The following is a 20825-nucleotide window of genomic DNA, read 5'->3' on the forward strand; positions in this document are numbered from 1 at the left end:
GTTCGCCATGCCCACCAATGAAATGCCAGCTCCTGGACCAAACGCAGATGGAAGAAAAACGAGCGGTCCCTTGTGCGTGGGACCTGCCGGCAAGGACCTTACAGGTAGGGCTGGGGTTGGAGACAGGGATAGACACCTGATGGAGGATGGGGTCCCTTGAGGTTCCTTACAACAGCAACAGGATGCTTTGCTTTTCTGGGGGAGTGTTAAGATTAGCCTTTGTTTTGTCACTCCCTGATATTTCAGGGTGTTAATGTTTTTGCAGAAAGCTGACTGGTAGCAATCCCCAGGAAGGGAAATGGATTTACATAAATAGATAACTTAAGCTGTTTACAGCATCCCTTGGCACTTGTATGCCTGATAGCTTGGCACAGTCGCACTAGTGCTTCTGTCTCCTGTAGTTTGAAGGTAACTGTCCTAGGCTTCACCGAAGATCCAAGAGCTGCTAAAAATGGGTTTAGCTGCCTATGTCCGACAGACTTGTTCCTGCTTTGAGGTAAGGGAGCGGGCATCTTCCCATGGCTCTTCTCAGTCCTGTATTTTATGAAGGTGTTTGCTTTCTCTTTCACCAGCAGAATAAATGTGCACCTACCAAATAAGTTCTGACGTTATGTTCCAGACATCCCTGTGTTAAGGGGCACATCAAAGATACTTGACCACATGAGGCCTGTTTCTTCCTCCCTGGAGTACAGTTTTGTTCCAGAGGAGATTTTCCGAGCTCTGACCTGTGCGAGCAGTTCTCTCAGCAGCCCAGAATACTTAAAATCCCTCCAAACAGTAAAAAAGACAATGGGCTTCAGGGTAAGTGTCTCCACCTTCTGCTTTTTCTCTCCAGAGTTGTCTCTCTATTAGGGGCACATGTTTGTCATGTTGTCAGAAGGAAAGCACTGCCAACCTTGTTATACAAGCTTAACTTGCCTTTCCATCAGCTTTCTGCTCACACCATCCGATACAGGTCCAAAGTGCTGTCTTCCAATGCCTGCAAAATGGTAAACGTGCTTGCACCTTCGTGTTGTGAACTCCTCGCGGCAAATGTTCTGTCCATACTGGTTTCTTTAGCCCCAAGACAGGAATAATTCTGTGGAGCTTGTTTAGGCAGTCGCTCTGACCTCTCCCACTCCTTGGCACATTTCTGGCTACGAAGTGACAGCCACGTGTGCCTTGTCTGCAGGGCTGCTTGCAAACTCCAGATCGGCTTTGGCATTATCCTAATCGTCGGAGCAAGTTCAGACACCTGACAGACCACCCTGTCAGCTTGACAGGCGCTGGAAGGTAAGCAAAGAAGGGATAAGGAGCTGAGGGTGGTGACAAGACGTTAGAGCTGGGAACGCAGATAGGTCTCTCCGTTGGTCTTTCTTGTGGTAGGTGACCGTGCTGCCTGATGTGGCTGGATGAATGGACCAGCTATCCCGACTGAGTTTAGTCTGGAGACATTCAAGGGAAAGATGTTTCAGGAATAATAAATAAAAAGAGTTGCTAAATGAGCTCTTCTTGGAAGCATGTGTCCAAAGGATCCCAGACTTACTGGTATACTCTGTGATCCAGATGGATTAAGAAAAGAAGCTCTTCTGGCTTTAATGGACTTAGAATGGAATAGCTTTACACTTCTTTGTAAATAAGCATTGCTTAATGGCACTAGGAATTGAAAAATGTTCAGCTCTTCTACCATCTTTTATCTGATGTTGGGTACGTATGTGATAAGGCATTGGCAACAAGCATGAGAAATAGTCTTTGGCCAGTGATAGGCAATGTGAGATTAATCTGCCTAACAAACGTTATCGTTTTTTTTTGGCCCAGGAGAGGGAGTTGTGGCTGTAAGCCTGACCTCTGACTGAACGGAACAAACTCACATGTGGTTTGGGCTGATAGCAAGTGAACGGTAGGTTGCCTTCAGGCTGGGTCAGTGAACAAACTCTTTCCCTCTGTTTCAGGGATGTCTCTTACCTTTGTGATGTTGTGACTCGCCAGGAAGACAGAAAAAAGATGGCTCTCAAAAGCTCTTTCTCTGAGAGTCATCAGGAAGAGAGACAGAGCAGCCGTACAGTCCCAAGTAGTCCTGTGAGTGCTGCTGTTCAGTTGTTTTTCTGCGTGCAACACGAGGTGGGAGGAAGGAAATTTTCACGTACGTTCCCTGATGTTGTCATGGGCTGTTTGATTTCTGGGCCAAAACAATTGTAATGTTTTACTTTGATCCTAAGGCTTATCAGTTCTCCTTTTGTTTCACAGCCCCTCGGTCGTGCCCACAGTTCAGCATTAGTTATTTTAACCTGCTTCCCGATATAGATAATTTATTTTGTGCTCTGAGTGCAAAAGGGAGAAGCACCATGAAAAGTCACTGTGTGAGCTTTGCTCTCCAGGCTGCCAAAAGTGTGAACTCTCTGGCAAGGAACTGGGAATTTGCGTGCATCCTCAATATTGATGTTTCGTGCTTTCCCTTTTCTATTCCTAGCAGGCAACCCTAGCACATAGTCTGGTTCCCAAAGAATTTCACATTGTGAAGAACAGGGGAGTTTTGCCCTTGAAGTACTTCGATGAGTAAGTGCTTTCTGATTTACCAGCATTTGTTCCCAAGCTGTGGAGCTTTCAGTGTTCAGAATGAGGGGATAAAATGATGAGAGGCTGAGAGCACTGCAAAAAAATGCACTTCTTGCAGTTGGGAAGAGCACAAAAAGGGTGGTTTTCAAATCCCACACTAATGCCATGGCTACAGTCAGCCCTCCAGAGCAATGTGAGCCAACTATTCTTTGCCTCTACTGCTTTGAGAAGGGTAAAAGAGGATTTCCTGTACACTATTACTACTTCTGAAGAATTTTTCTGTGGTTGAACATGAACGTGGAAGCTGAGGTCTGGTTTGATCCCTTGAGATAACTTCTGGAAGTTGCCACTTGTCTTTTTTAGTGATTTTGATTACTCTGTTTTTCTACTACCTTCTAGAACTGCTTTATGCAGCAAAGCTGGGTGGGCACAGGGTAGTTCTTATTCTCACTGGAGTTTTTCCAGAAAATAATAATAATAATAATAATAATAATAATAATAATCTGACCATTCTAGTGGGTTTTTGTTTGTTTGGGATCTTTAGTCTTTCAGGCTGTAAGTTTCGAATGGAATTTAACAAGCCTTATCCAAAACGGCTACTGAGTACTTCCCATGATCTCTTCAGAAAACTGACTACATTTTAAGGAGATTTTCTCATTGTTCAAGGATTAAAATACCAGATCAGGACTGAAATCCTCGCCATTTGTTTGCCAACATGATAGAACATTCTCTAATTATTTCAATAGTTTCCAATGACATGTGGCTCCTGCGGTGGATCTCTGGGTGGCTGTGACGTGGCTATTTGGTGATTTTCTGGCCCCACCTGTTATTTTTAAACCCGTTGGTGACTTTTTAGCCAAGTCCTATGGAAAAGGGAGAGTTCTTAAAAGGACAAGGTTCCTAGAAGATTTATGTCATTAGTGGCAAGAAGGAGGAGCTCCTGTTGGTCTGTCACCTGTGGGAACAGTTGTAGGAGGTCTGATTCCTACCTTAGTCTCTGAATATTCCTACTAAGGAACAATTCTATAGGCAATTTTCTGCCTCTAACACTGTGATCGGTTTGTGCATGGGGCAAAGAAACTGAAGCAGAGGGTGAGACTGCTTAGCTACCACTGGAAGGACTGCTTTGTAATAAAGTTTTAACATTTATACTTGTTTTCAGTAAATACACAACTCTGCTTGAAGATCATAAAAAGAAACTACGGCTGTTTCCATCCATGTAAGTACCACCCTGAATGAAGCTGTTAACTAGGAAACAAACCAACAAACAAAAACACAACAAAAAACTGTTTGAATTTCATTTCCTGGGAAAATAGACCATGCTATACAGAATAATGGTGCATCTCTTTCTGCTCTGTCAGGAAACCTGCTGGGAGGTTCGAGGTCATCCAGCTGATGGAGGCAATGGACGACATGTTGGAAAAAGCGGGAGTAGATGAGTTAATCAGAGTAACAGGACCTTCACAGGTGGATAAGTCACTTGTACCCAGAAAAATAATATCCTGTTTTCCCCAGTGTTTACCTTTGCTGTGTTTAAGGTGCCTTCCTGCTATTAGTTTCTGCCCAAGCCATCTGTCTGTGTGTCCTGTCACAACTAGGGATTCCCCTCTTGAGCTTCTGTTCATCTTCATCTGATCCATGAAGAACAGTTAGCTTGCTTGTAGGAAGTTGCATTTCTGGCAAAAATGCCAGAAAGGGATGCATCTGGCATTACTATGGAGGAAAGACAGCAGTCTCATCTGCTCATTAGGAGATAGGCTGCTGTGGTAAAAAATGGGCCTCTGGAAACGTTTGTATGCCTAAGAGCAGATGTCATAAAAGCTCCCGTACCTTGCTTGGGTTTATTCTCTGTTATTCTTGTACAGTAAAGAGGAAGGTTTAAGTGGATGAAGCAAAAGTGGATTTAAGTGGATTTCTGAAAAACATAGAGCATTGCCTCAGGAAGAACTCTAGCTGGAACTAGCAGGAAAGCTCCCATGGATGTTGATAGGAGGGTAGTCAGGATAGTGCATAATGCATCTGAAAATGAATGTGTGCAGGATGACCTCCCCTTTACCTCTTCAGCTGTGTTTTGGCCTCAAAAGGGAACTAGATTCAGAAGAAATGAGTGATCTGTGCCACTCTTGGTTGTTGAAAGAATACGTTTGCCAGGTTCTGCAAAGCTGTGATTTTTCTCGCATGTTTTGCCAGCTGCACAACGTGCTGGAGCTGCTGAAGGCGGAGCAGAACATTTACAACATAGTTTTCCATGAGCTGATTCGGCAGGTCAGCGTGGACTGCGTGGAGAGAGGACAGCTGCTTTCTAAGCTCAGGTCATCATTAGCCAAGCACCCTTAATCCCCCTCTTGATTTATGGCAGTATCCTCTCAGGAGCAGCATTAGCTATTGCAGGTCTCTACTAATGCCACTGCCCAACAAAGCCAGCCTGACACAACGTAATTGGCTCGGGGTCCAATGCCAGGAGTGAAATAGGATTGTCCTGCCTAATTAACACCCAGGGCTAATGAGCCTCAGTTATGTAACTGGGAGCTTGAACTCTGCTGCAGTGCCACAACACTTGACAGTGTGGACACCTTATTGGTGTGACATTTCATGGAAGATTGCATACATAGAATAGCTGGGACTTCTCTCACAGCTGAGGTTCCAATGTGTTTGTTTTTTTCACCTCACACTCTGATCAGCATCGACAAATAAATTGTTCCAAAGTGTTTAAAATTCTATGTCCACATGGTGAAAAGATTGCCCTCTTGGTAGCTTCCATTGCAGTGAAAGGAAATGGTCCTGAAATGGGTAAGAGAGATCTGCACTTTCAGGTAATGTCCTTTTTTACTCTCTTTTTACTGCAGGCAGAGGTATGTGGATCTCCTGGAGCGGATTCCTCAACAGATGAAGACTCTCTACAAAAAAATGATGGCACAGCGGTTGCTTGACAGACATATTACAGAAGAACTACTCTATTTTAAGGAGTCTGTTGAACAGCTGACCAGGTCTGAATCCTGACTGATCCTAAACAATTATCTCAACGTACTCAGCTTAGCATATTGTTGTTTTGTTTTGTTTTCCAGTTTTCTAATCTTCCTTCCATAGGAGAAAGACATTGTTTTTCTGATTTGAATCAGAGCTACAGAGACTGCACTTGAGCCTTCTCACACTCTTAGTCTACCCCTTTATTGCCAATTGTGCAGTATGGCAGCACAGAATAAGGGCAAAGCCAACTCCTTTCCTTAGCATGTTGTGCAGAAAGGGGCTGTAGGAGTAATCTGTGCACACAGGAAGATGTCTTCAAGATGTCTTTCACCTCTGCAGTGAGATGCTGCTGTATGCTGAACAGACCAGTCTGTGTTTGCCCAAACCTTTGGGCTGGGCTAAGTTGCACTAAGACTGTTCCCTGCTGTTTCAGTGAGCTCTATGAGGTACGAGAACATGACCGCAAGGCAACCAGAGAAGCAGAAAAAGCTCAAGAGGAGCTAGCTGCAGCCATGCGGGAGGCTGAGGCGAATGCAAAGTAAGTTGCTTTCAAAGTTGATGTTGGGAGATTTCTGCAGTGTGCTGGTATCATTCTGGCAGGGTTGTTGGGAAGAAGATGTAAGGATTGATTTCCTTCTAGGGAAGAGAGCTTGGCTGCTTGTGACAAATGCAGTTGTTTTCTTATAAATTCTAAATTTCCCAAAGCTGTTGAAAATGTTTCTATTTTTAAGTCATGAAAGTTGCACCTGATCATTTGTTGCTCGGGTGCTGACATTCCCTTCACCCCACATTCACAGTTGGTAAGCTCTTCCGAGTCAAGAGAGCCTGCAGCTCTGAACTTGTAAGAGGTCTGTGGATGTCTTCAGATACCTAAGAAACTGAGGATTTAGACGGTTGGTACCAAGTTGTATTGAGTGCTCAGGCACAGAGATTCACTTACAGGAACTTCGTATCATGGAGAAAACAGCTTGTCTAGGCCCAAGAGATTTGTGTAAATACTGAAACTTGTAATGGAAATACCAACAGAAAGGTGTTGTAGAGGCTCAGGCTAAAGGAACTGTGAATTTACAGGCCATGTGAGAGGTGAATGAGGGGGATGAAAAGTCTTAAGTTTAGGAATTACGAGAAAGACCATAAATATGGATAAGAAATGTGTGTACATACTTCATCGTCTTTCTCTTCTAGCCTTTTGGAACAGTATCGGGAATTGTATGAGTTACAGAGGAGACGACTGGAGTACCAGGTTCTGCTGGTAACCCAAGAGAGAGACATCTGGAACTCAGCTGCATATGACCTGGCTCTGAAGGTAGGTGCAGGAGGGCAGTGGTACACTGAAGGTATAAACGGTCATAGCAGGCAGTCGTGTTCCAAAAGCAAATTTCATCCCAAGGAACATTTTTATTTATTTAACACAACTGGGTACTAACACACCTCATACTTGCCATCCCACCATTTACTGAGGTTTGTTGTATTTCATGAAGGTGTTTATTCTTGTTGTTTTTGTTATTTATTCATTTAATGGAAACCAGATGAATCACACAGTGTTTTTAGTACAGACCTCCAGGTTCTGTGAAGGAAGAAATTTTGTGAATATTTCCATTCATTGATAGGCTTGACTAAAAAGTTTTGTATTTCCCCATAATTTGGAATATTTTAGCCAGATTCCTTAAAGATCTTCACAAAATAGCATTCTTGGTTAATTCTGTGTTTCCTTGCTTGTTATCTTCCACTTTTCCCTGTTCAAGTTTAAAATCTGTTAGACCTTCTGTGTCTGTCTGGGGGATAAGAATTTTATTGCTAAGATAAGTGGCTTCAACTGCTTGAGCTGCATCTCATTGATGGTAAAGGTCCTGTGTTACTATCAGATGTCCCTCCTCTCAGAAGACAACAGTGCAAATAATATTTCTTTCAGATAATAGATAGAAACCAGCTCACCTTGGTACGCAGGCTTGATGTTAGTGGGAAGGCACTTACCAAAGTCCTCAAGCATTTCATAGTCCTGTTGGCCTCAAAGGTAGGAATGTGTCTGTGATGGGTACCTCTCCCGAGTGTTTGTCCGTGTGGTGTATGTCATGCTCTGGTTCTCAGTCAAGCATTCGGTACTTTCACTGTTACCTGGACTTTCAAATCTTGGTCTAGTTTAGAATGAGTACTAAAACTTGATTTAGTTCTCTCTCTTTCCACTTCTCTTTCTCATTAATCCATATTTTCTTACTCTACCGCAAATTTTTATTTTTCTCTGTTTTCCCATCTTTATGGTTTTCTTCCCTATTCCTGTTCCAACTCCATAAAACCGAAACAGATCCAGGCTAGTGTAATTTTGGCCTCAAAGTATGGGGCTGCACGGCCTCTGTATAGTGTACAAGCTGTGAGAACTCAAGTGCTCGCCTCCTGTGTAACCAGGGAGGGTGAGCCAACATAGTCCCACATAAAAGGGTTTACAAGGACTGTGCTGTGGAATTACAGAAATTTTCCAGATCTTTGATATATAGGTATATCTCAAAATAGCCAGGCTGAAGGGGAGAATTCCTTCAACTCACATCAAAACAATCACTACAACAGTTCTTTTTCCCATCCTCTTACCCAATGCCTGCAGGACACAAGCGACCTTGCTGATCTGCAAGAAGAGGCAGAGAAGTTCAGAGAAATGATGGGTCGTGTTGGAGCAGAAATAGAGCATTTGGAGGAGTCCAGCAAGGAAAAACTGCAAATTGTGTGCCGCAGTCTCAACAAGTGGCTTCAGTACCGTGACAGTAACCTGTGAGAGGCCCAGAGTGTCTGGGGTAGTAGTCAATTTCCCCAACTTTAACCTTGTGACAGCAGGTTTCACAAAGCATGCACTGACTTTCTGACTCTCAAATGTAATGAGATTTGGTACAATCTGCAATTTTCACATCCTTCACTGCTCCGCTTTTGTGCTCCATACATTTATTTTGATAATCAGGTCCCTAATGGTAACTAAAGTGATTCTGTAGGTTTGTGGCTGAATTCAGTGGAGAGGTTGCTGTTGACTCCAGTGGAGCAAGGATTTTACCCTCCCATTATGAACCAGAGTTTCATTTTTGCAGCTGTCATTGCTGCGACAGAATTGTTCTGTTTAGTTTGGTTCATTTTAACTTGCAGGCACATGCACTGATACTTCAGTAGAGCAGTACAGATACGAGACTCTAAGAGATGAGATTCCAAACCCAAAGTCTTTTTGTATGTTATTGTGTATAATGCAGATTTTTTGTTAGTTCATCATGATATGTTAAATAAAGGATAAATGCAAGGGCAAAATGCAGAAATGCACACACCACCTGCACTAACAAAAGAAATCATTTTATATATTTCCACTATAGTGGTAGTAATTGAATTTTCTTAACTGCCATTCAGTTGGCATTATGTTGAGTCAGAGAACAAAAATCACCACTGAGTAGTGCCTGTTGTTTTCTACTTTTGTTCAAGTTACAGTTTGTATCACATATTCAGTGCGTATACTGTATGTCTCTTGGTTGTACATAGACTAATGAAGGAGAATTTTCTCTCTCAAATCTCATCCCTTCTTTCTCTCTGCTTAGGTCCTCTCAGATGAATGAAGAGCTCTTGGATGAAATCATCCCAGATATGAAGATCTTGATAAATGTAAGATTTCTGGGGGTTGAACATATTATTGAGGGGTATTTGCTCAGCAAATTACCACTTGTTAGCTGAGCCACAGTAAGTGTCTATGCCTATCACAAAGGTGAATGAAAACACATCAGCTTAGTATTTTTGTGCTGAAGCTTCAATTAAGAGTCTGCACATGAAAAGTTGTGACCAATGCCAAAGCTCAGGCAGTGCGTTAGACTTGGTCACACATTTGAGCACTGACTGACAGCTCTGGTGACTGATAAATGATATTAAACTGTAAAAGCACTCACCATTGTCACCCTCATGGAGTAAGCTGTCAACTTATTATGCTGTTTACTCACTGTGGCATCTTTATGCTCACGGATTCCTCATAATTCTCTTACCTGACTTCCACCATGTTTCTGTTGCAGCCAAGGGGTGGTCCAACTTTTGGAGACACAATAAGCTCACTGCTTTTCTTTTAGATGCTGAAGGAAGACATACAGCAGTATGGAGGAGAGGTGTACTTAGCAAAGACAGAAAGTCTCAGAAGTGCTGCCAGGCTACAGGAACACTGGACAGAGCTAGGACAAACAGTGCTGAATCGACACCGGGACTTCACTGGGGCATTGCCTCCACAGTATGCTGCCCTGGAAGAAATAAACAAAAGTGCACGTGAACTCTACCAGCAATACAATATAAGGATAAGTGGGAATAATGGTAAGAAATAACCATTTTTGTGGTTCAGGCTTTCTTTGGGTATGTCAGGGAGGTAGCAGGTAAAAAAAAAAAATGGACCAGTTGACATAATCATTAGCTTTTTGCAAAGCTAAAGTCTGACCCCCCAGATATGTGTTGGTAACCAAAAGCATTGAAAGGATAAACTCCAAGTAACTTGACTCACAATCACATATAAAAATGATATCTGGAATTTGAGATGCAATACAGTGCAATCAAAGGAAAATGCAGTACAAGTAAGATGTAAGTTTTACATTAAATTCAGAGGGATTGTGTGCAGGTTGTGACTATGTGGATAGTGTGTGGAAATGTAAATAAACGTAAAAGTAAAGAATACAAGTTTATGTTTTAAATCAAAATATTACTTTGGAGATCACTGACCAGATAATACTGTCTCAGAGTGTAATACTTTTTTATTGCCTTATCACTAAAACAAAGTTATCTTAATCTAGATAATGAATTATCCTGGAAATAAATTATGTAAATAAATGTTTTTGTTGCTGATATAAAGTTATCATGTTCTGTGTGAGATAACAAACATTTGTTAGGTAATTTGCAACTAACCTTCTCAACCTTTGCCTCTCAAAGGCCTTGACTCATTTCTGATTTCAAAATCGTTTTCTCTCTGATGTTTTTAATCATCTTATTTTCTTTTAGCAGACTAAAACTAAACTGAACATGTGCTGTCTAGAACTGCTGCTCATGTTTGCTAAGCTACTTCTTGTACTGCCACCTTATCCTTTCACTCAAGGTTACCCTGAGCTTTTTACTACATGATCTTATGCTGCATGTTATATTTCAGCCTACTAAAGGAGCTGAGATAAAATGATAAGTCTGTCCAACCTAAAAGACAGCTAAAGGAAGTAAATACTCCCAGTAGTTCTCATTAGAAAGTGAGAGAAGGAAGAAAAAACAGGGACAAAATTGGCCAGATACCAACAAGGCAAAAAGTTAACAGCGGATTGTCACAAGCCTTGATAGTTAGTAATGATCTGGACAAAAGGCTAGGCAGGCACAGTGCGGACAGCTGGTATAAAATTGCTTCCATCAATAAAGTGCAGAAAAAGGGTGGGTGATTGAGTGGGAGGTGTTAGATTTTAACAAAGGCTTTGGGAACTGGACCACAATAAAGTTATTCTCTTCCTCCGTACAAAGCAGTATATTTTGAATTGCTTGGAGTAATTTCTGCGCTTTAATTTCATGGCTGCTCAGTAGAAGAGACAAGGTATCCCTTCACATTGCAGCTGCAGTAAAAATAAATAAATAAATAAATAAAAATTAAAAAAATATTTAAAGAAAAGATAAAGAAAAGGTAAGAGACAGTACTGAGAACATTGTAATTTTGTTGTGTAAGGCAATGTAAGGCATTTACCTGAACTATTTATTATCTGCTAAGATCTGACTGCCTGGTGTCAAGCAGCATGTGACACAAATACGAATAGTTTGGTATTTGATGACAAAGATCAGAGATGCAGATCAAGCAATGAGATAGGAGATTGTTTTAGACAGGAGATATGAAAGGACTTATATGAAGTGTATAAGGTTTGGCTTGAGGTCTTTGCTTTTAGCAATTCTTCCTTGATCACTCCTCAAAGCTGTACCTTTTTTGGAAGATAAGATTTTTTGACTGAACTTGGCAGCTGGAATTTGAGTGACATCTCCAGAGAGATCCAAGTATGTCCTCTCTTTTGCTGGAGATGATTAAGTTTAAAAGATCAATGCAATCATGAAATCTTCCCAAAGCAAGCCTGTCTCATTTCTGGTTGTGGGGCTCCTATAGTGCACTCTGAAAGGCTTCACCAAGTGGAGGGTAACCTCTTCCCTTTCTTACCAGTCTGAACATCCCAACACTGCTGTACAGTAGGGAAACTGGTTCATTAAAATATTAAAAAAAATGTAATCCACCTCTATGTGTGTAACACGTCATTTTTGCAACAAGACATCATGGAGGCCAGGACTTTAGCAGGGTTTAAAGAAAGTTAAAACATTGGACATCAAAAGCAGCTATTGCTCCATTTTAAGCATACTCCCAACAGACAGAGAATATCCATCAGCATATGCCTGCTGAGTGAACGAACAAGTAATTTACTACCTTATCCAGGCATTTTACATATCTGTGTACATTGTATTACTTTTGAAGAATGGGGTTGTAACTGCAAAGCTTTTTTTTTTTTTTTTTTTTAAAGAGTTCTATTAAGCCATCACATTTGTTTTTGTAGTAAGGGAGCCAAATCTGCCAAGACAAGAAGAAAAGTCAGAGCTCCAAATCAAGCCCATTTTCTTTCAGCTTGCTTCTAATTCAATGCTTACTAAACAGTTCATTCTTAATACCAAGCGTAGCCAGTTCCCACATAGGCTGTTCATCCCTCTTGGCAAAGGACTTTGAATTGAGCTTTGTTTTTGTTGGCTGAAAGAAAGTAATTAAAGGTTCATATTTTCTTCCCCTCCAGGCACAACTACGTTTTTGACAGCCTTGGTGAGAAGTATGGAAGATTGGTTATTTAAGGTGCAAAAGCTGAAGAAAGGTTCTGGCATTCACGAATCTGAGCTGCAGGCATTTTATCACAGGATTCCTTTGTGGCTGGCCCAGGTGGATGCAGTGATGAGCTGTATAGGCTCTGGCCAGTTGCACGAAGCTAAGAATGATATGGAACCACATCTCCCGTAAGGACAGGGGTGTTAATTGTATCTGGGCTGGCCCTGTACATTAAACTACATTCATAAGAAAAGAGAAATGTTATTTTGTGAGGATCCTGGCACAGGAAACTGGCAGTGGGATAAATGTGATCAGCTGAAGTGTTAAAATGATTGGTGACTGTCTTTCATTTGCCTTGATTTGGCCATTTGCTTTGATTTGGCAAGATCTGTGGAGACAGTTGGTGGCTTCAATATCACTCCTGGAACGCCACTGTCTTTCTCAAAACTGCCACCTGCTTTGGAAATCTTGACATTTGAAGGAAAAAAAAACACAATATGTGATTCATTTACAGGCAGATTTCTGGGGGCATACTCTTCCTTTTAGTGCTCTATTGTCTTTGGTAAATATCATCAGGAAATAAAGTATTTTCAGAGCAAATGCATAACATATACATTAGGGATTTTTTGCAAATGACAAGCTTGTCCACAAACAAATTAACAAATCTGTCTGTCATGATCCCAGTATATGGTGTACTAAACGTTGTTGTCCTTGAGCTGGCAAGCAAAAGGTGTCTTTGAGCCAGGAGATCCTTGGGTCTGGTGCACTAGATGTCGTTTTGTCTCTGGATTATTTTTTTGTTGTTTTTGTTGTTTCAGGGTGGTACCTAGAGAATTTTCTAAGATGATTCAGCGATGGATTCTTTCTATGAATAATGAGGTTGAGAAGAGCATCATGCATCTTAATGATGTAAGTGGAAGCTTGAAACTGCTAGAAGAGCACTGTATCTGGCATTTGCTCTTTCTTTTAAGTTTCATCTGGCTAGAGCACAGCTGTGAGGAATGCTTGTTTCTCCTTTGATGCCTTCTTTCCTGCTTAAGTTCTGGCTTATGTCTTCCAGCTAGGGAAGCATAGCAGGACTCCTAAAAATAGCTGCAAGGTCTCAAAACAGTGCATGAACACAATGTTATTGTGCTAATCTTTAGCAAGAATTTCCTTTGGAATAATGTTGACATTTCCTTGTGAGAGAGCTGTTTTGGCTGCTAGTTTTGTGTATGTTTGTTTGTTTGTTTTTCATTTTTCTCCCGGGATTGTAGAGCAGGAGGCTCTTGCTATGCATTTTTTTGAATGTTATTTAAGTATGATGTGGGATTTTTGGTTTGCTGCTGAATTCTGGACAAGAAAGAGTGCCACATGGCTGATTAAAAAAAAAAAAAAAAACAACTCATGACGCTAAATAAAAACTTGCAGAAGGACAGATGCACAGTAGGAAAAGATGTGTTGGTAATATGAATGAATATAGAAGAAAAAAGATGGTAAAGGTAAATATTTCTGTCATTAGGTCAGTTTGCAAATTGAATTAGGCAGGACATTGACATATGTGAAACGCACTGACTTCATACTACGTGGCAAGACCAGTCATTTATTACTGGTTTAGATTTGCTCCGATGTTTTGTGCAGGTGACTGAACTGCACAGAAACCTGACCCTGTGGCTGGTGAATTTGCTGCGACATGTGATAGCAGACCGCTTGTCCTGTGAGTGTCCCCAGCAGCAGGAGTCAGAAACTGAGACAGACAAGGACCTCAGGCTTCTGAGTGCTCATAAACTACAGGATGAAGCTAAAGAGCTGGTTGCCAAGATGTGCAGGCTGTCTGGTTCTATAGTCAGGTATGAATTGAGGTTTTCAGTTTAATCTAAGGGGGGTTTATTGAGGAAGAAATGTGTAGTGTGCAGAGAGGTTCCTCAGGGCAATAGATCCCACCAATGTGATTGTCCTTAGATAATTTCCCGAATCTTAAATGGGTCTTATTGGAATTTGGTGGGAACCTAATAAGACAGGTACATTGCAAGAGAACGGCAGTGTCTGCTTTATACCTAAGGCTGCCATAAAACATGCTGGCATCCGGGATTGTGTGGGGTCTGCCTACATTTCTGAACATGACCTCTGGAGGATGTAAAGCAGTACAGGCGGTGAGTCTGAGTCCATGTTACTGGACCAAAGCCTGCACCTTATTCGGCATCTGTGCTCACACATTCACTGTGGGTTAGTGCAGCACAGGCACAGATAAGCTGACTGGGAGGTTGTTGTGAGTGGGACAGGTGAGGATTGCTCTTCGGAAGACTTCTCTAGTAAAGAAGTCTAGAGATAGCTCATACATTTTGCAGACAGCAACAGGATGCTGATTGAAAGGAATAAAGCATTTGAAGGTGCTCTTGCAGGGTTGATGACATTCTCCCTCTTTGCAGCTGCTGCCGTGAGATTGTCAGCGAAATTGTTCGAAAGAAACGGTCAAAGATGGATTTAGAAGCTGATTTTGAGCTGGAGGAGCTGAATAAGATCAAGGTAAAAAGGTGACCACTTCCAACTCTGTAGGTCTGGAGTAGATGAGACCACATTTACTTTGTGAAAGGTAGAGAAAAACATGCGTGAGGGTTTCAAGAAGGAGGAAGACTCCTGCTACTCCAGCGGATTACCCTGGTCCCTCAAGTTTCCCACAGTACTGGAAAGCAGATAAACCCGGGTCATGTTCAGTTTTAATACTTCCCTTACCGTGTTTGAGGCTCTTCTGCTAGATTTATTCCATATGAGTGGCAGTAGATTCACCTCTGCTTTTAAGCTTGTCAGAGCCATGTACATTTAGACCCAAGCAGTGCTTTGGAGTTCTTGGAAGTGTTTGATGCAATATATCTCTATACATAATTAGCTGAAGTCTTTTGCAGTCAGATAGCCTACCTTCTGCCTCCTTACTTTACACTTGCTGATAAAGCTCTTACTCAAAGTACATGTTGATGGCAGCATCTTCATTTGAAGCAGCTGGGGGAGCATGATAATGTATATTTCTTCCTTCAGTAAGTAATACCAGTGTGACCTCAGCTGTTTAGCTGAGCTTTGCCTGCACTTCAGGAGCACGAGAGGTCGACCTTTCCTGAAGCCCAAGGCCGCATTGAGCAGAGGACAAATGGTATTGCTCCCAGGAACTTAAGAAGCTTCTCTGCAGAGACTGAAAATGCTTGTGCTTCTGTTTTGTGTTAGCTTAGTGACTGAAAAAGTAACCTTGGGATTTGCACTCATTTCTGCCCTGTCAGTGGCCTGATAGACATTCTTGCACTGGCTCAAGGTGGAGCTTGTTAAAGCAATTAGTTGATGTGAGTGATTAGCCTGTGATAGATGCCACTTCTGAAAGCTTGGAGAAATATGTCTTACATTTCCTTTTTAGGGTGTGGATGAAAGGTTCCAGGTATGTCCCTGGAACAGATAAATATAGAAAGATGGAACTACTTAATTTTGTGAATGAGTATGATTACAGCTATGTTTCTTGCTCAGCAATCCCTCTTTTCTGTTATGTCTTCTCAGACTGAGTGCTGTAATTGGATTCAAGTGTGCAGCCTTCTCCTTTCAGAGATCAAAGGCACTCCTGTCTCTTTTCTGGATTCAGAGGAACTGAGAAAACTCTTTGGATCAGAGGTATATATAGACTGCGTTTGCTGCTCTGGATTGAACCAGTTTGAATGAAGATCAGCTTCAAAACTTCTTAAAGAAGGAGCTACAGTTCAGTTTGAGGGAAGGTTTAGCATGGAGATCTCCATGCACTCAAAGCTGTGGTTAGAGATATGAAGTTATGACTGTAAACTGGTTAAAAGCCAGTGCTTCTTGTGAGGGTGAAGCTGGAGCTTCACTGAAGCTAGAAGCTATTACCTGCTGGTAGATCAGTTCACCTTGTTTTTGCTTCATCCCTCGGTGTGAACTTTGGCTGGAATCCTTGTGGTTGACTTGCTCAGGTCAGAATGAACTTCTAGTTAATTCCTTATGTGGCTAGATGGATGCCTGACACTGTCTGTGACAACTCGATGTGTTTTATGGTGGTCTAATTTCATACATAACAGCTGAAATTCTGATGAGAAAATGGCTTTAGATCTATTGTCTTGAACAAATTGTTTGCAGCAGCTCTGAAGTCGACCCGCAGGCAGTGCCATGGCCTGTACAAAGCAGGAATGCCACAGTGGGTCCTGCTTATGAAACGTTCAGTAATTAACATATTCCTTTGTGATTTAAAAGATATTCATACTGAGGACCTTCTTGGTGGCTGAAGTCTAGATCTAAATGTGTCCAAGTGAAAGTCAGAGAGTGGTTAGCTTTGAGAGACTAGGTTACTTGGGTGGACAAAGGAAGCATTACTAACCCAGTCCTTACGCTGCCTTACAGGAATTGCAACTGAAGCTTAAGCTTAAGGACACAACCATTTCAGAGGGGCTTAGAGCCGATGATGCCAACAGCTACAAGAAACCCATAACACAGGAAGAAACATTAACAGTAAAGGAGGAAATAGCTCTTACACAGGTGACTACAAGCTGCAATATGCCACGTGCCAGCAGTGCCTTTTTTTTTTTTTTTTTTTTTTAATTGCTTAGTGCATGTGAAACACATCCCCTTAACTACCCTGAATGTCACTAAGCTAGTGTTACTTCTCCTACTTCTTGTTCATTTTCTTTCTTAGCAGCAGCCCAGTGCTGGTGCAGATGATCTGAGTGAAGGTGATGAAGCTACTGAAGACATGATCAGATACGTGGGACACGACTCCAACATCCACCTGAAGTCCCTGAAGTCAGACATCATTTCAGTTACAGGGGTAGGAGGCTCTGCTACACTGAGGGCTTTAGCATGCGTGGCAGAGCTCAGGAGCTGGGTTTTAGCTGGTCAGGCACTGTAATGCTCGTGTCAGGCCTGCTGGGGCAGTGCAAGGTGCTAGTGTTCTCTCATTCCTCTCTTCTTGCCACTATAAAATACCCATTAGCACAGCTATTGCTGCCTCAGTTTATCCACCTGACCCATGCGTTACTGCCCTGTACCACGGACTCAGGACCAGTAACGGGATGAGTGTAGTCTGAACCAGGACTACCAGCAGAGACTGGGGGAGTCTGGCAGCATTTCCTGGGACGATGAAAATGATTTGGTGCTGGACACACATAGGAGGAGGGATTCAGAGAGCTTCCTTAACAACAGGGAACCAAGAAGTTCCAGTTGCTTTTGGCCAGCTGTGCATCCTGGGTCCCTGATTTCTCCACTTTCCTTTGGGACAGTACTCTTTGGAAGAGGGCTCCAGGCTAAAGGCCTCTGTCAGTGAATTTGCTCCTCAGAATCATAGGGCCTGCCTTGTCCAGTCATGCTGGCCAGTCAGACATCCAGAGCAGAGCCTCGATGTACACAAACTGTGGATCTTTAGCAAACTGTCACTGGCCAGTCCTACCCCCTCAGCATGCGGTGTTGCTGGGTGTTCCTTGCCCTTCATGCTTTAGAGGCGGGCAGCTAGTGCCGAGTGATAGTGGGAGACTCAGGAGTGTGCCTGTGGATTTTCATTTGTTTCCAAAAATAAGTCTCTGGAAATTGCAGTTATCTTCCTAAGTTTAGAGTAGGAGCCTTTAGTTACTTTTCCAGAGAAGCTGTGGTTCTTTTCTTCAGATGAAGAAAGCTAACTTACGCCTGTTGGACTCTTTGGGGAGCTGCCCCTCTCTCTTCTCTGAACACTGGTTTGTTAATTTCTTTGCTCCTGGTCAGGCTACAGCCATCTCAACCTCCGTAGCCCAGTGAATGTGTGGGCAACGCAAGAATATAGGCCGGTGGGATAGTCATGCCTAAGTCAGAAAATTATTTTACTTTATTTTTAATGCCAAGATATGATCAGATCAATTCAAAACAAAATGCTTGAACTAGGCTCTGTTTTTACATGCCTTGCTGATACTGAGCTCTTGTCTGTGTTGTGACCATGTACTGAGACCAGCACCAAATCAGGCACATTCACTTATGGAAGGTTTTGTTCTTCCCAACCAGAGGGAGATGACTGCCAGCAAGTCGTCAACTCCCTTTTCTCAGAAAGAGTTTGAAGCCCTTGCCATGCTGGAACACCTGCAAGTGCAGCTCCTGTAAGTACTCCTCCTATGCTGGAGGCATGAGCAGAGCAGGGTTTCACCCCAGGCTGTTCTGCTTTCTTGTAAAGTTCTGCTTCACCCATCTCTGTTGGCTTAACTCTGGGTTTCCTTCCCTACTGATTGTCTTGGGAGATTCATTGTGATTTATGTTAGCTAAAAATGTGACCCATTTTACTCTGGGACCAGAGCTGCTGTCAGCTGTCCATACGCGTGCAGATTTTTTGTTTTGTGTACTCCTGAGGTACATTGCAGAGGTACTCGTGATGTTTGTTTGTTTGTTTGTTTGTTTGTTTTTCTCTCAAGACTTCTTAATAGTTTGGGTCCTGTTAGCACTGGTAGGACGCTACTATCTGGGGCAACCCTGCCCGTTAGCCTGGCTAATAGAATTGACTGCACTCTGTGTTTATCCTTGCACGGTGCAGATCAGTATCTCACCCTTTGCTAGCAAACGCAGTTTTAAGATGAATTCACTTTGCAGGGTTTACATAGCTGTGCCACAAAGTCCCTGTCCCTTATAGATCTTTTAACAGTGCCCTTCTCTGAAACCATAAATGTGTTTTATAGAGTCATTCAATCCTACTGAACGCTTCAGCTTTATAAATCTTTCTTTTAGGTACCCTGCCAGTAGCTGCTTAGATTTGAGGTTTCAGCATTATCTTTGCTTCTTTGATTCAGAGAAACAGAGATCCGTGCTCAGAAAGCAGAGGAGAGAGCTGAAGGTTTTGAGACGAAGCTGGGAGAAGCTCTGGAGAAAATCCAGGAGCTAGAGAGTGAGCTGGAGAAAAAGGGTAAAGTTGTCCCTGAAGCTACACCCAAAGAAGAGCAAGGTCAGGATAATCAGTATTCTGGACCCTCTCCTGGACTGAGAGAGGGAAGCAATCTTTGAGGGTACCTCATTCATGTGTTCCATTTAGTGCAGGCCCCTTTCCTCCTGCACAATTTCTAGGGTTTTGTCTAGACTCATTGGCAGAGGCCAAGCAAGGAGGCTTTTACCATAATTCCAGATTGGGGCAGAAAGAACTGCTGAAATCCATCTGTTTTTGAAAGTCATTTGGTTTGATTTTGACATATGACACAGGGTCTGTATCTACTCTAGATATAGGAAACCACTGTAATTGGCTTCATCTTCCTTGTAAGTAAGCAGTCCCTATTACAGTCAAAAAGATCTGCTTAGGACCACTAGGTTTTGGGTAGAAAAGAAAGTTCCAGGTCCCTTCACACTCACATACCTTTTGTGTTTGTAGCACAGGATACCCTTGCTGTCTCCAGTTCTTTGAACACTGCTCATGTACTGGTCCTGCCCATGTGATGTGGCAATGATTTCCTTAGGTGGCACGTTTGTTGGGGATGAATGCATGTCCTTGCCTCCTTTCTCAGCTGGATCTGCTCAGATATAAAACGTGGAGAAGGAGAAAAAGTGGGAATTAAAACTTCTTCCCTTAGTCCTTCATTGCATCCTCTCTGACATCAAAGTAGGAGAGATTAATTGGTTTGTTGAAAATGTAATACCTTGGGCACAATATTACTCTGCATTTTAATGGCTTTGGTTTGTGTTGTGTAGTTTTTTTTTTTTCATTTTTTCTTTCAGAAAAATGCTTCCAAGAAAGCGTGTCAGAAGGTGAGGCCTGCTCAAGTCCCAAAGCTTCTACCTCTGGACAGTCCAAGGGATCCAGAAAAAGCAACCATTAAAGAACAGCAATGCCTGAGTAGTTTCTTAGTTTCTTAGTGTCCATTCGTAATAGCATCTCGTTCCCAGTCCAGTGCCTTTGCTCCTTATCTGCTACTCCCCTCTCTGTGCCATCTCAGTGGGTATGCCATTTTTCTAGCTGGCTCTACCACTTCCACACCTATCTTGCTTATCCACTACTTCCTTCCACAACTTTAATGCGTTTACAGCTTGTTTACCCTCTCATTGTACTGAGATGGTATTTAAAACACACGCTCCATCTCCCTGTGATTTCTGTGCTTGGCATCTGAGTCCCCTGGCTCCTCATATGCAGTACCCCTACAGCCTGAACAAGCCAAACTGCCCAGCGAGGCAGTTGCCCAGGGCTGCTGCTTCTGTCAGTTCCCAGCCCAGGACAGTCTGTGTGGTTATAAAGCTCTGCAAGGACAGCAGCAGCTGCCTGGATTTGGCACGCCTCTGCAGTTTGACCCAGTCTCAGCTCTGAAGAGCAGGCAGTGAAACTGTCAGGAATTGCATCTGCTCCAGACAGCCCCTGCCAACTCCCCCCGAGTAAATTCTATTTTGAAACCATCATATATCAGTAATATCGAAGCACATTTTTAAATGATGTTTCCTTCTGTAAAGTTTTTGAATGTAATACCTCCTGAAGGTAAAACGACAAGTTTCTGCCAGCTCTGTGTACGTCAAAGAGAAAAGATCCTGCTGGAACAAGGGTTCTTTGGAACTGAGGATGCTCTTAGCTTTC

The 20825-nt window shown here is 42.5% G+C and overlaps 1 protein-coding gene across 1 annotated transcript; it reads left to right on the plus strand.

Moving 5' to 3' along the window:
* The first annotated feature begins 7 nt into the window (after positions 1 to 7).
* AXDND1 (axonemal dynein light chain domain containing 1) lies at positions 8 to 20082 on the plus strand. Its single transcript, XM_032192272.1, has 25 exons — positions 8 to 104; positions 620 to 801; positions 1172 to 1272; positions 1932 to 2058; positions 2450 to 2535; positions 3698 to 3754; positions 3897 to 4002; positions 4726 to 4847; positions 5382 to 5522; positions 5936 to 6040; positions 6688 to 6808; positions 7415 to 7516; positions 8099 to 8262; positions 9063 to 9126; positions 9579 to 9813; positions 12282 to 12495; positions 13126 to 13216; positions 13928 to 14136; positions 14716 to 14812; positions 15824 to 15934; positions 16673 to 16807; positions 16965 to 17096; positions 18296 to 18387; positions 19069 to 19220; positions 19982 to 20082. Exons 1-25 carry the CDS (start codon positions 8 to 10, stop codon positions 20080 to 20082), a joined length of 3144 nt encoding a protein of 1047 aa, XP_032048163.1.
* Positions 20083 to 20825: the final 743 nt, after the last annotated feature.

This window comes from Aythya fuligula, chromosome 8, assembly GCF_009819795.1.
Source record: "Aythya fuligula isolate bAytFul2 chromosome 8, bAytFul2.pri, whole genome shotgun sequence".
In the NCBI taxonomy this organism is placed as follows: domain Eukaryota; kingdom Metazoa; phylum Chordata; class Aves; order Anseriformes; family Anatidae; genus Aythya; species Aythya fuligula.